Source organism: Xenopus tropicalis, chromosome 5 (assembly GCF_000004195.4).
Source record: "Xenopus tropicalis strain Nigerian chromosome 5, UCB_Xtro_10.0, whole genome shotgun sequence".
Classification (NCBI taxonomy): domain Eukaryota; kingdom Metazoa; phylum Chordata; class Amphibia; order Anura; family Pipidae; genus Xenopus; species Xenopus tropicalis.
In genome coordinates this window covers 90974141-90987324 of record NC_030681.2, presented here as the reverse complement: position 1 = coordinate 90987324, position 13184 = coordinate 90974141, and the positions used below count along the sequence as shown (strand labels likewise).

The 13184-nt window shown below is 36.3% G+C and overlaps 1 protein-coding gene across 4 annotated transcripts in view; it reads right to left on the bottom strand.

The window, feature by feature from the left end:
- col12a1 (collagen, type XII, alpha 1) overlaps positions 1–13184 on the bottom strand; it is a 152625-nt gene that overhangs the window by 45585 nt on the left and 93856 nt on the right. For all 4 annotated transcript variants that reach the window (XM_002936200.3, XM_018094325.2, XM_031901995.1 and 1 more), the window contains 10 exons: positions 12461–12603; positions 10646–10775; positions 10058–10177; positions 9036–9182; positions 6644–6760; positions 4992–5138; positions 4797–4871; positions 3841–3980; positions 2613–2736; positions 148–291 (listed from right to left, as the gene is read on the bottom strand). In XM_002936200.3, coding sequence (XP_002936246.3) covers positions 148–291; positions 2613–2736; positions 3841–3980; positions 4797–4871; positions 4992–5138; positions 6644–6760; positions 9036–9182; positions 10058–10177; positions 10646–10775; positions 12461–12603 — 1287 coding nt within the window. The remainder of the gene's footprint in view (positions 1–147; positions 292–2612; positions 2737–3840; positions 3981–4796; positions 4872–4991; positions 5139–6643; positions 6761–9035; positions 9183–10057; positions 10178–10645; positions 10776–12460; positions 12604–13184) is intronic.

Sequence of the window (13184 nt, the reverse complement as noted above, 5' to 3'; positions counted from 1 at the left end):
AGGCTGGTCTAGACAGCCCTGTGCTGGGCTCTTGTTCACATGTTACATGTAAGCCACATTGGATGTAACTACTGATATTATTACACCAGAGGTTCAGTACCTCTGATCTCATCTGTACATCTGTTAAGTACTACTGTACATTCTCACCAGATTGCTGAATGTCCAAGGCTGATTTCTTAACATCATCCTGAGATCTGCCATCAGTCACCACTACCAGAACCCTAGGAACAGATCTTCTCATTCCATTCTCAACTGTCATCACTTTCTCGTGGACAAATTTAAGAGCCTTTCCTGTAACACAGAACAGTTCATTCAATGAGTGCTAGTACTAAAAAAGGAGTAGAAATATAAGCCCTACAATTGTTCTGGGGGTGAGGAGGGGGGGCACACAACCAAATTTATCATTCAAAGATCAAGATTCAAATTAAAGACAAAAGGTTTTCTCCTACTTCAATTTTAGATTTTCCAATAGACTTCAATAGAGTTTTCATGATATACCACATATTTCTCATTGAACTGAACCTGGCCCAAAATCAGGTTATCTAAATAAGCCACTTCATTTCATATATGTCTTTCATTTTATGTTTTTAATCTCTCATGCTATGCAATTCCTGCAGCACTTTAAGCACCATACATATCCTTTTTGATCTTACATCTGTATTTGATTCAATGGATCATGTTATTTTATTAATTTAAATATTTCCCTCTCATAGCATTTCTGATCTGGTTTCCTTATGGTTCTGATTTTTACATTCTCTAAACTTATTTTCTGCATAATTTGCTAGCAGTTCCTTATCTCATGTACATCCACCTGGTGAGAGTTTACTCCATAGGGCAAAGTTTTACATTTGGCAGTCTACATCATGTCAGTGAGTGATATCATAATTTCCATTGATTTTAATACCCACACAAACATTTTCCTTTGCACCTTAAGTTCATTACAAGGTCTTGGAATGTCTCTTAGCCAGGAAAGCATGAATACAACTATGTCATTTTAAAGCAGATGGTTTTGTGTTCAAGTTCTCCCCTTGCTGTACAGAATTAAATCAGGTGCCCTTTAGTTCATAGTTTATATGAACTAAAACATACAAAACATCAAACAAGCATTCTTCCTCCACGCTCACATTCTTAATCCTCAAAAAAGGCCACATTATAAAATATATATTTTAACTATACTATATTTTGTACGGCTCCTGGCTGAGATTTTTTTTTGCTAGCAACTAAAAGTTTTGGGTAACTCAGAATAAAGTAATGACTATATTGCTTTTAACTATGCTTAAATGCTATTTCGGAGATTAGAAGCCATCTTTCTGGGTGCAAAGGCAATGTTATGTGTGCTTTTTCTTTCTCTGTAGTATATAGTAATACAAAATTTTGCTACACATTATTGAAATCATTCTTAAAGTGATACTGACGCCAAAAAAAAAAAACCTTTCAGGAAGCAGTGTCACATAAACATTTCCTAGAGATTATGGGCAAAATGATTATAGATAAACTGGGTTATGCAGAAGGATTCTTAGCAGTTCAGTCTATTAACAATTTAACAAAATGTCCTGACTGTTGGGAATATTTTCAGGAATGTTTTCCTTATAAAGTGATCATTCTTAGCAATGAGCTGTCTGAACCCTTCTCTTTAATGTAAATCACATGCAGAGAGAAAGGATTGGACAATTATTTGCAGCCATGGTACGAATTGTTCCAGTACAGAATTCACTGTTATCTTTTTTTACAAGTAGTACTCATGGGTCCTGCTATTAATGAAATGATGATTTATAAATGATCCCCTGTATCACAGCTTCTTATTAAGAATAATAGAAAAAAACAATATTGATGGGGAACCAAAGTCCTGAATTAACTTTGCTTCTGATATTTCTGACATAGTGCTCTTGTTTGTATATATGTGTACTGGGGTTTGTTTTGAGAGGTTGAATTTGATGGACTTACTGGTCTCCAGTGCTCAAACGGGACATTATTGAGTTAGAGAGGGTTCAGAGAAGGGCAACTAAGCTGGTAAAGGGCATGAAAAGTCTCAAAGTCTCAAGTTGGGTCTGTTTACACTGGAGAGGAGGCGCTTAAGGGGTGATATGATAACAATGTATAAATATATAAGGGAATCATAACTAACATAATTTCAATTAGAAGAAAGGAGGATCCGTCTAAATATTCAGAAAGGATTTTTTACTGTGAGAGCTGTGAAGTTGGGGAACTCTCTACCCGAATCAGTCGTACTGGCTGATACATTATATAACTTCAAGAAGGGATTGGATGGCTGTTAGCAAGTAAGGGAATACAGGGTTATGGGCGGTAACTCCTAGTAGTTGATCCAGGGACTGGTCCAATTGCCATCTTGGAGTCAGAAAGGAATTTTTTCCCCCTCTGCGGCAAATTTGAAAGGCTTCAGATGGGGTTTTTTTTGCCTTCCTCTGGATCAACTGACAGTTAGGCAGGTTACATACACTGTTACTATGAGTGAGAAGCCTGACTTTAAAGTAAGTTACAGGAGGAAGCATCATTTAATGGGCATACATGTTTTTAAAGTTAACAACTCTGTTATTTTATTTAATGATAATGCATAGATTCTGTAGAACTGGAAAAGCATTACTAATGTGTACCTGTTTTTGTGTTTCCTCCTTTGTATCTGATATTGGCAAGTGCTCCTAGAGCCTGTGATTTGTCGGCATAAGTGTTCAACTTGAACTCCGTCTGGGCATCATCGCTGAACTGCACAAAAGAGACCTGAAAGAGTCCATGGAAAAATGTGTTTACTACAACAGAATGACTTTTCAACCTCTTCTACAGAGATGTTGGCACTAAAATGCAACACCAAGGTCAACACTGTACATTTTTTGCATGTTGTTTTTTCCCCAGTAAAGGGAAAAAGAAGAGAGAAGGACACTTTCAAAACTGAGACAGGCATTTTTATAAACAAGACAATATATTTATTAAAACCAGATGGACACGTGAAATGTACAACACAATGCAGAGAAAGATCATTTAAAATCTAGTACAAAAATGTATAAAATATTTTTTCTGTTAGATGTAGGAACATGGCTTATCATTGGTATAATTCACACAAAGTATTCACTTAATATCTATCACTTGGAGAAGGAAGGAAATGCAATAATTGTTCTGGACATCTATATGATATAAAATGCTTTATCAAAACCAGAAACAGCATAAACTGCAAAAATGGTGTGTATGTAGGCTCTACTACAGTGCTGATTTTATTACAAGAATAAGAATAATCCTAATTAATCCTAAAAATAATTAACAAGACACTGGGTAAAATCAACAAAGCAAATATCAAATTGTCATACATTACAGTGTTGTTGTAATTGGCTCTGGTGTGATAGTATTATCCATGGGCTTTGAAAATGATTTGCACTGCTCTGAAAATTTGGCAGCATTATGGCAAATCCATAAAACAGATACCTTCTGTGAATTTGTCATACTTACAGCACTTTTACACTTTGGCGGCTGACAGAAAAGTGTGTTTATACTGACATTCTTGTGAATTCCCCCCTTAAATTCATGTGACTTCAAAGGTTTGGACTTGGTTTAGCTTAACACTTGATTGAGTTTCACTGGTCAGCTTTAGATGCCTGAATTTTCACTGTCCAGAGCTCAAGTACATTTAATCTGGTTTGGCAGCTGTATGCATAAAGTCCTAGTTCCAAGCAACATTTTTTGGGGGGGTTCTAGTTACCCTGTATATTGTAGATTAAATTATTTGTAGCCATGAAAAGGTAAATAAGGAAACATAGGCAAACATTTAGACAGAAGGAAGAGAGAGCGTGAACTATTAATGAGGAATTTTGTTTTTAGTATCCTTGTACTCACCTGGATTCCAGAAGGGTTGATTACATCGAATGCTCCAATAGTATTGAAGATAAACTGACGGACTTTATTGTAGTTATCATCACCAATACTCCACGAACTGTCAATGAGGAATACTATGTCTGCTTTGGCCCCTTTGCACACTAAGAACAGATTAGATAAGTATAAATGTAAAGAAGAGACCTGCAAAAGCTTTACTTATCTATGTTATCTTGGAATGTGCTACAAACTCATCTAGCATTAAAATGTTTAAGGCATGATGAAATTAGATTAACATGAACCAATATACAGAAGAACAAACAACTCTTTAAAAGGAATGAACACAAGGTCCATATGGTATTGACATAAATCAGGTAAAGAAATGCAGAAAAAGCTGATTGATATCAGCCAGAGAATCCACCTGGGTATTTTTTTCACCAGTAAGAATTCTAACAATATATTGTCTAGCAAAATGTTTTGATGAATATAGCTGTGGTGTAATGGAGGGTTAAGGTAAACGGTAAACTCTTAACTTGTAAAAGAGGGTTCATAGTTACTCTTCATTTTAAAAAGAACCCATTTTCTTTACTTATTCGTATCAACAGAAATTTAAAGGGAGCAGTGTAGGGATCGTAAATGTGTACAGTAAAAAAAAAAAAAATCTTTGTGTTTAATACCTTTGTATCGTAGGAGTTATCTACACTGTGTTGTCAACTTATCTGCATATTGGTTGGGCCTGAAACTAGTAAACTTCCCTACCACAATGAAACTGGATATATTGACCATGTTTTTTTAACATATATATATATGTATCTGTGTTTCCATATATAAAATATCTTATATTCCTCAACTGCGGAAGAGTTGTTTCAATCCCATATCCAGAGCTTCTAAATGTTAACTAAATTCACAACACTTTTTTCAGAAGCTTTACTTGCACTACATGATAAACATGCTCAGAGGTTCTGTGAGGTTTTACTTACCCTCCCGAGCAGGTGGAATTGTAGGGGGTGGAGGAGGAGCAGGTGGTGTCGTTGGTGATTCTGTAGGCTTGATCACTAAAAATTAAGTAAGAAATTCATTGGAGCTAGTGAGGCAATATAATGAAAGAATGTAATAAACACACCACTGAACAGTTACTTATTCTAACCCCCTTAAACTAGACCATTTGTACTTACATGTACGCTCATCTATTGAAACTCCTCGTCCTTCAAGGTTAGGTGTTTGCACAAAAACAGTAGCTGTGTACTGTGTATCTTGGTTCAGTCCATTAAAACAGTGTGATGATTCTGATCCTGTTACTGTTATTTCTTGACCTCGAGATCCTAAAAAAAGATTATCAGATAAAAAAAACTGGATGAAAATCCAAGACTTGGGCACATCTCCACTGCAAGTCACTGCATACATTCTGATATTTTAGCTACTTTAGTCTCTCAAAGCTGCTGTTAAAGATGGACAGTTAAAGTATGATTTCCTAGTACATTATTATTTTGGTCATTTGGCCTGACCTCAAGGCAACTGTGAGGGAGATGCAGTCTGTGTCAGCCTAATGCAGTCCTACATATCAGCAAACCATATTTTCTGTTTGCCTGTGATGTTACATTTGCAAGATCCTCAGTTTACTGGGCAGTGGTCTTTCACAAGGGATGGAACTTGGAGAGACTGGCTGAATTTGGCCAAAGTACTGCACGTTATCATTCAATTATTGCCAGAATTAACAAGGTTGGTAGCCAAATATAGCATTTTGCGTAATGAAACTGAACAATATTCAATATACAGCCAGGGTGGATTTAAATATGGTACGCCCCTAAGCCGCTCACAGCTGCCCCTCATACTCGTACTCACACTACCTTCCACATCTACCTAATGCAGTTGCACTGCTGTTTGGCAACATTTGATTTTGACATCTCTTTGAATCTTCTGCCCAGTGCAGATGTGACCAACAGGAGGCATGCTTCCCCTGAAATGTTGCTGCCCCAGGCCTTTGTGGCATTTCCACAAGTCCAAGCCTTTAATCAGCCTCCACCAAAGACTTCCACAAAACCAAAGTTTTCCACATTGCCTTGCAAACTTCAGATATTCTTTGTATTTACAGATATATTAATTACAGAACATACACAATATCAAAGAAATTGGACTTGGAAGGGTGCTTATTGCTGGAACACTGTCACAGTGGTACATGTAGTCAAACCAGTAGTGAAGAGAACAGCACAGGAAAAGACATATACTGATTTCAGTAACAATTACATCTTCAAATAACTTATTTATTCTTTTTTGCTTTTTTTTTATTGTAGATAAACTTGATGGCCTGCAAATTTAATGCAGTGTAGTAACTTACAGAAAACAGCACTTTTTAAGATTGCTACAGACAGAATCATGAAAGCAAATCAATGATTGGTTGCTACTGGTTATTGCATTTTCCTGTGTCAGTAAATGATTTCTAATAAGCTATAGGGAACATGTGGTTCCAATACAGATCAGAAACCTAAATAGCTATATGGCCACATTAAAACAATGGAATTACAGTCAATTTGTTATGATGGGATATAGAAATAAATGTATGGGTTCCCTGGTGCTCATAAAGGAAAGGGAACACCCATTCATGGATCAAAGGTAATCTTCTAAAATAATAATTAAACCTCAAAATTAATTGTAAGGGATCAAGGAACATCTGGAGGACTATAGTCGACAATATTTGAACTACACAGAATCAGATAAATGATTAAGCCATCATTTGAGATTCTCGAAAATGTTTTACTTCTGAGTAAAAATTGATTGAAAATTATTAACATCATTAATATATCATTTTGTACTGCCTGCAGAAACATACCATCAACTGGATTCAGTTTCAGTCTGTAGGAAGTGGCTGATCGGTGAGGAGTCCATCTTATACAGAACGAGTCCCATGAAACCTGATAGCTTGTCAAATCGGTTACATTTAAGTATACTGCAAATTAAAATAATGGAAAGAAAGACTACTTTATCATGGTGAATGGAAATATGTTATTTACATTTAAACGTTCTATCTGTCAAGCACCCGCACGCAAAATAATTCTTGGCAGCAATGGTCTTTTTCATACAAACATGCATGTATGGAGCCATAAAAGAAATGTGACTCCTGTTTTTCTCCACTGTATTTTTAAAAAGCTATTCCTACATGGAATAAAAGCAATTTGCCCAGGTGCAGAAACACATGGCAGCCAATAAGATGATTGCTTTTTAACAGGTGACCCATAAGTCCTACCTGCTAATTGGTTGCTATAGGTTACAGCACCTAGGCAAACTTGAGCCACCCTCAGATGTAAAAAGTGTTGGGGAGCCACACAAACATGAAAAAGTTCTTTGGGGGTGCCAAATAAGGGCTGTGATTGGCAATTTGGTTGCCCCATGGAGACTGCTGGCCTACAGGAGGCTCTGCTTGGAGTAAAACTGTGTCTCTGTGCTTCCAAAACTTGCCTTCATGCCAGAAATGTATACTGGCACTTACTTTGAGGCCACTGAGAGCAACATCAAAGGGGGTGGTGAGCATCATGTTGCTCATGAGCCACTGGTTGGGGATCACTGGTCTAAACAGAAGGATATTGTTTTTTGGCTGTCAGGTTCAATGACCCCCTATTTATAAGCTGACAGTAAACCTGAATGTGAACCACCCCTTTAATGTCTTATCTGCTATACAGTATGGGCCCTAGAGCTCCTGTCCTGAAGCCAATACACACTTTAACCTAAGAAGGATTATAGTACATTACAGCTATATAAAACTATACTATTTCCAGTGTTTCCAGTGTCACCGGTCACTTCACAGTAATTCTTTCTCTAGCAAATGCTAACCCAATAAAAAAAAATTGCTGTCGAACTTGTAGAGTTTGCCTATAACCCAAATCAGTCCTAGCTTTGTACAGCTGCAACTAATAGAATTAAACTACAGTAAAAGTGAGCAGCAGAAGTCTGTTAAAAATCCCATGGGTCCTGTAAGCAGGGGATTAAATGGCAAATTCCAGCTTTATGAAGAGAATCAATAATGCCTCTTCATTCTAATGAAAAAGATGGTGGGATTGACAATGAATTAATGACCTGAATTTGTCTTACCACTGAGGCACGTCATTCTCCAGCTCTAAATTTCCTACCCTCTGTGGCTCCAAATTCAGCTAGCTAGTTTTTGCTTGGATTTTGTTAGACAATATAAATGTTACAAAAGCTTCTATGTATAAAAGCAAGGATTCCACATTGTCAGTTTTGTTTGTAGGCATGCTATAGTTGATTCTTTGAGCCATAATTTGAAATGCAATCATTCTCGTAAATGAATTGCATTCCTAATAATAACTTAAATGATATAATACTAGACAAAAATAAAAGGAAGTTAAACGTGTATACTAACTAAACTAGTCACACAAGGTTATGTGATTAAGTTATAATTTTGCATATTTAAATTATATTCCCTGTGCTGTTACTTATGATAGCCCGGATTTTAATACACCACTGCAACAGTGGCTCTAATCTATATTAGGGATATGCAACCTGTGGCCCTCCCACCCTATAAAAACTTCAAGACTCAGAAACGCTTGAGAGCCACAGTATTGATCAGCAGTACCCTGATAAATATAATCAATCAAAGGCATTTTACCAAGTGAGTCTTGGACTAAATGTAAGTTATAAGGGTGTGTCAAAATGTAAAATCACTTTTTTTTATCAGAAATATTTTCCAAACAAACAGAAAAACCCAAGAGAAAACACATGACACATGATTGTGAAATATGAAGAATAATTACATCCTTAAGTCTTGATGGTTAAAAACTAGCATAGCAGAGGGCGATAACAGTAACAGATGTGGTCACTTTTAGCTGATATTCTTCTAAATAAGCTATCTGGAAAATGATAATGTCCTGTAAACTTTCTTCTCCTTCCTTTAACTTTAAAACAACAAACGTTACAAGCTTGAAATGCAAAAGTTTTTGAAATCATGGATCTGTGTGAAAATGTGTAAACTAGATTAATGAAACGTCTTCACTTAGTTCAGTGTTTACTGTATTGCGCCAAGAATCTCTGCTCTTTATGATAAGCATTTTTCTAAATGAGAGGTGAGGTTTGTAGAGCATCTATATGCAGATCAAAAGTTCTGCATTTCTTCAAAGGGGACATAATACTGCAAAGAATAACTTATAAGGGTTCATTGGGAAATGTGCAGCTGAGCTTTGCAAACAGCACAGTATGTGCAATAAACTCACAAGTTGTCCCAGGTCCTGATAGGGGCCCACTTAATCCTGTATCATACTGAGCGTAAACTTTCACATCATATGTGGTGCCAGGAGACAGGTTCTGCAAAGTGTAGGAGCTCACATCCCCGACAAATACTTCCATTGATTCATCTGAATCTGAAATTCAAGCACACATTCAATTATTTTATTTACATGTCAATAATAATTTTCCATTTCAATATTAATTTACTTATATCATTTCTAGTTACCACTAGTGCCTCTTTAGACATTTCCTGGCATATTTTAATGGTTTCTCTCTTGCTGTGTAACTTGTGGTTTATTCTGGTGTTTCTATGCCTCCCTTTAGTTATTGGTGGTTTTCCGCTGGCAGTTCTCCTCATGTCAAACTATGCACCCTGTCTGATATTTTACAAAAGTTATTGGCTCCTTGTAGGTTGAAGACACTCAATAAAGCAAATTAGGAATGCTATGGCCAGGCCAAACAATAGTATCTTATGGACATGCCAAGTAGCAAAAATGCTTTGCAAGAAAGTTCTGGATTACTGGTTTTATACTATTATCACATTTAACTGGAGCCAGTAGTGATGTTATTGAGGGCAAAATATGTAAGTTAAAAATCCAGAACATATGCTACCCTTGTACTTCTGTATGGCATGGAGACAGCATTTGGCTTTACAAAGGAAAAAGGGTGATTTACCACTGCTTATATTGAAAAAGCATAGAATCTATAGCAGAAAGTCATGATGTTCCCACTACTAAAGGTCGTGATAAAATAATGATGTGAAATTATACCCCCTGCATGAGGATAAATTATGTAATTTTACAAATAGATAAACACTATGCTGAATAAAGAACAGCCAGCAAATAAAAATCATAAGCAGGGACAATAAGAAAGGGAAAATAAGAAAGAGCTGGAGACAAATAATGATCCATTCAACTTTTAATATTTTTTTTTACTATAACCAAAAACAAATGAAAAAGTAATGGTAACTTGACAATATATGTCACTGTTAAAATATTTATATATTTACCACGTGGCTGATAAACCAGCTTGTATCCAAGAACAGGAGATGGTATTCTATCCCAGGAAACCCTAAATCTTGTGTACCATTCATCAGACACTTGAAGGTTCCGTGGTGCAATCAAACCCACTAAAACCAAATCAACAATTTTTTTCTTTTAAAAAAAGGGAAAATATATAGATTTACAGATATACAGTATGTAACATTGCCAAATAACTTATGGTTTAAAGCCCTAAAGGTTAACTCTGTTACTAATTCCTTTAATGTAAAATAAAATGTGACATGAAAGCTGGTATTTTTAAGACTGAAAAATATTAATTGATAAAGAGAAGGGTTTTGGACGTCATTGGTAAAGCACGGCTAGACCCTTGACACGTGTTTCTTTTATCTGCTAAGAGCATCTGTACTTAATATCTTGATTCTGGAAAGGCAGAACTGAATTGCAGGACACAAATCTAAAGCACAAAGGACTCTCCTGGTATGTTTAATATCTGCATCTGTGCTCTATTTTCTATCATGCAATAACAGGAAATAAGTTTTAATACATCCAGCATGTTGTGCCATACGCGATAGCATGCAACAGTATAAATATTTTACCTGTCCTTCCTTTTCCTGTCAGTTGTCCTCCATCACCATCAGCATAAACTGCCACCACAGTAATTTTATATGGCGTGTCAGACAAAAGGGGCTGCAGTACCACATTATTTCTCCTACCAGGCACTGTTGTCTAAAAAAATTATAATAGAAAGAGCTTTCTAACCAACAGTATTATATCTGTTAAAGGCTTACAATTTGCTTAAGTTAACAAACATTTAGCTGTGTTGATATTTGCCATATTAAACAGTAAGTTGTTTGGTGTAAATCCTCTCTGATTTGATTCTTATATTAGAGGCCCTGCTTTGCATGACTAGCTGCTGTAGACTTTAGTATTTGGCTTCTGTGTAGATTTGTAACAGTCCAGTCTGCTGGTTTTGTTCCAACCAATCTTTCCAGCCTTGTTCTAGTGCTATCAACCTTGTCTTTCCATGCATAGTGAACCTGGATTCTGTCATGACCAAGTTAGTATTTTCCAGGATGGATTTTTTTTTCTGCCTGTGTCATGCTTGTTCCATTCTGAATTCTGTCCTTTCTGACCCTGTCTGCTCTTAACTGGAAACTTTTTGTCTACTGCAATTCTTTCCAACCAATTAGTTCTTGATACCCTCTATCCCCCTGGTCCTAAATTCCCATTTGAGGTGCTGAACTGATCAGCCAGAACCTGAGAAGTAACCAGCTTCTGCCAAGTTTCAGCTGCGGAAAGTGAAAGCGCTTACAGTATAAGCTGCAGAATGTATAATGAAAGTGCTGGCCAGGCTCTGTGGAAGGATGCAACATATGTCAGCTAGTGAAAGAACCCGAAGTACAAAGGGGAGGGAATAAATTCCTGAAGACATAGCTTATAAAAGCATAAAAAGTAGAGTTAAGAGACAGGGCTGAATGGAAACCACACTACAAGGCAGTAAAAGTTATAGTAAAAGGGATCAGAAAGATTCATTATAAGAATGGACTTCTGTGCTGAACATTTGTAATTTTTTTTTAGTAAATTAGTCCTTCAATTTGTAAAGTTCAAGTTGTACAATGTAAAGTTTTCTGGAGGGGCAATAATGCATTGATGTTGCTTGTCATTGCCTAGGCTAGGGTCCCTATTGTCATTTTGATTGGCTTGCACAGAGCCCTGGCCTCAACCCAACTTAACAGCCGTGGGATAAATTGGAATGCTAACTGTGCCTTATAAATGCTACTGTGACTAAATGGAAGCAATTCCAAACAAGCATTTTACAACATCTAATGCTAAACCTGCCTATAAGAGTAAAGGTTGTTATAGTGGCAAAGGCAACTTCATAGACCCTTGGTGTTAGAAAAAAAGACATTGGACTGCAATCGTTTGAGGGAACCATTTGGAGACATTTTGTAGCAGAGTGATGATTCTTGATACATCTGGTTAACACACAGGCCACTGCATGTGGAATGCTTGTCTTTTCAACAAAAAGCACATTTTCTACAAAATGGTAACATATGGATAAAAGTGGTTTGACAAACTGTATGGTTTGGACACATGTCAAAATACTTTGTTAAGTGTCTGCTTGCGAAAGCCTTTTTTGGAACATAAATGAGAACAATTTCTTTATATAATTTAAGGAATCTCATTACCAGTTCATCTCATCAGTTTTAATTACCATGTAACATCCAAGCAAAGGTTATATTATCAGATCATCAAGATATTAAATTGTGTGCACCCCTAGGGCTTAGAGCAATATTGAATTATTTTAGCTACTACTGTATATATCTATATTTATATAGCTATGTATATAGCTTTATTCTTGCAAGTGGTAGGTTGATTGGGTTTTCTTTTTAAATCATAATACAACTTACATATTCATCAATGGGGTCTCCAACAGTTGGTGAATAGATGATTCTGTATTGTTGGACTGGTCCATCAGCATGATCCCAGTTCACAGAGAGACTGTTAGTGGTCTCTCCAAAAACTCTAATATTTTTTGGCCCACTGCGAGGTACTAAAATAGACAAAACACAATAATACATTACCTTAATTTTATTAATAAGAAAGTTATATTTAACAATAACAACATATTTATTATGAAAAGGTAAAAAAGAGACTATCGACAATCTCCAAACTTGTGGTGTCTGGTTACTTTACAAAGCCTTCATAGTTGAACGCTGCCAGCCAGCCAGCGCATAATGACAGATTATTAAGGAATAAACCTACCACAGTACAAAATGTGGAAAGAGGGTTACCACAAATATTTGGAAGGCTCCAGAATTGCTGGAGGGATTTACAAAGTAGTCAGCAAAAGAAAGGAAAATTCTAATATAATACAGAGCTGAACTTTCCATTCAGGTGCCACAAGAGTACTGAAGAACAGTAAATTACAAGAGCAGTAGACTCTGAATTATTGTTTAATTTCATTTGGTGCCCAGTAATGTTAAAATTGTGCCAGGCAGCAGCTTACCTAGACATGTGGCTTCAAAACTTTTATACTGAACTTAGCATAAAGTACTGGAGGATTAAAGTATGCTCACGGAAATATTTCCTCTCTTCAAAACCTCAGTTATACATTCAACATTTATTGCAGCA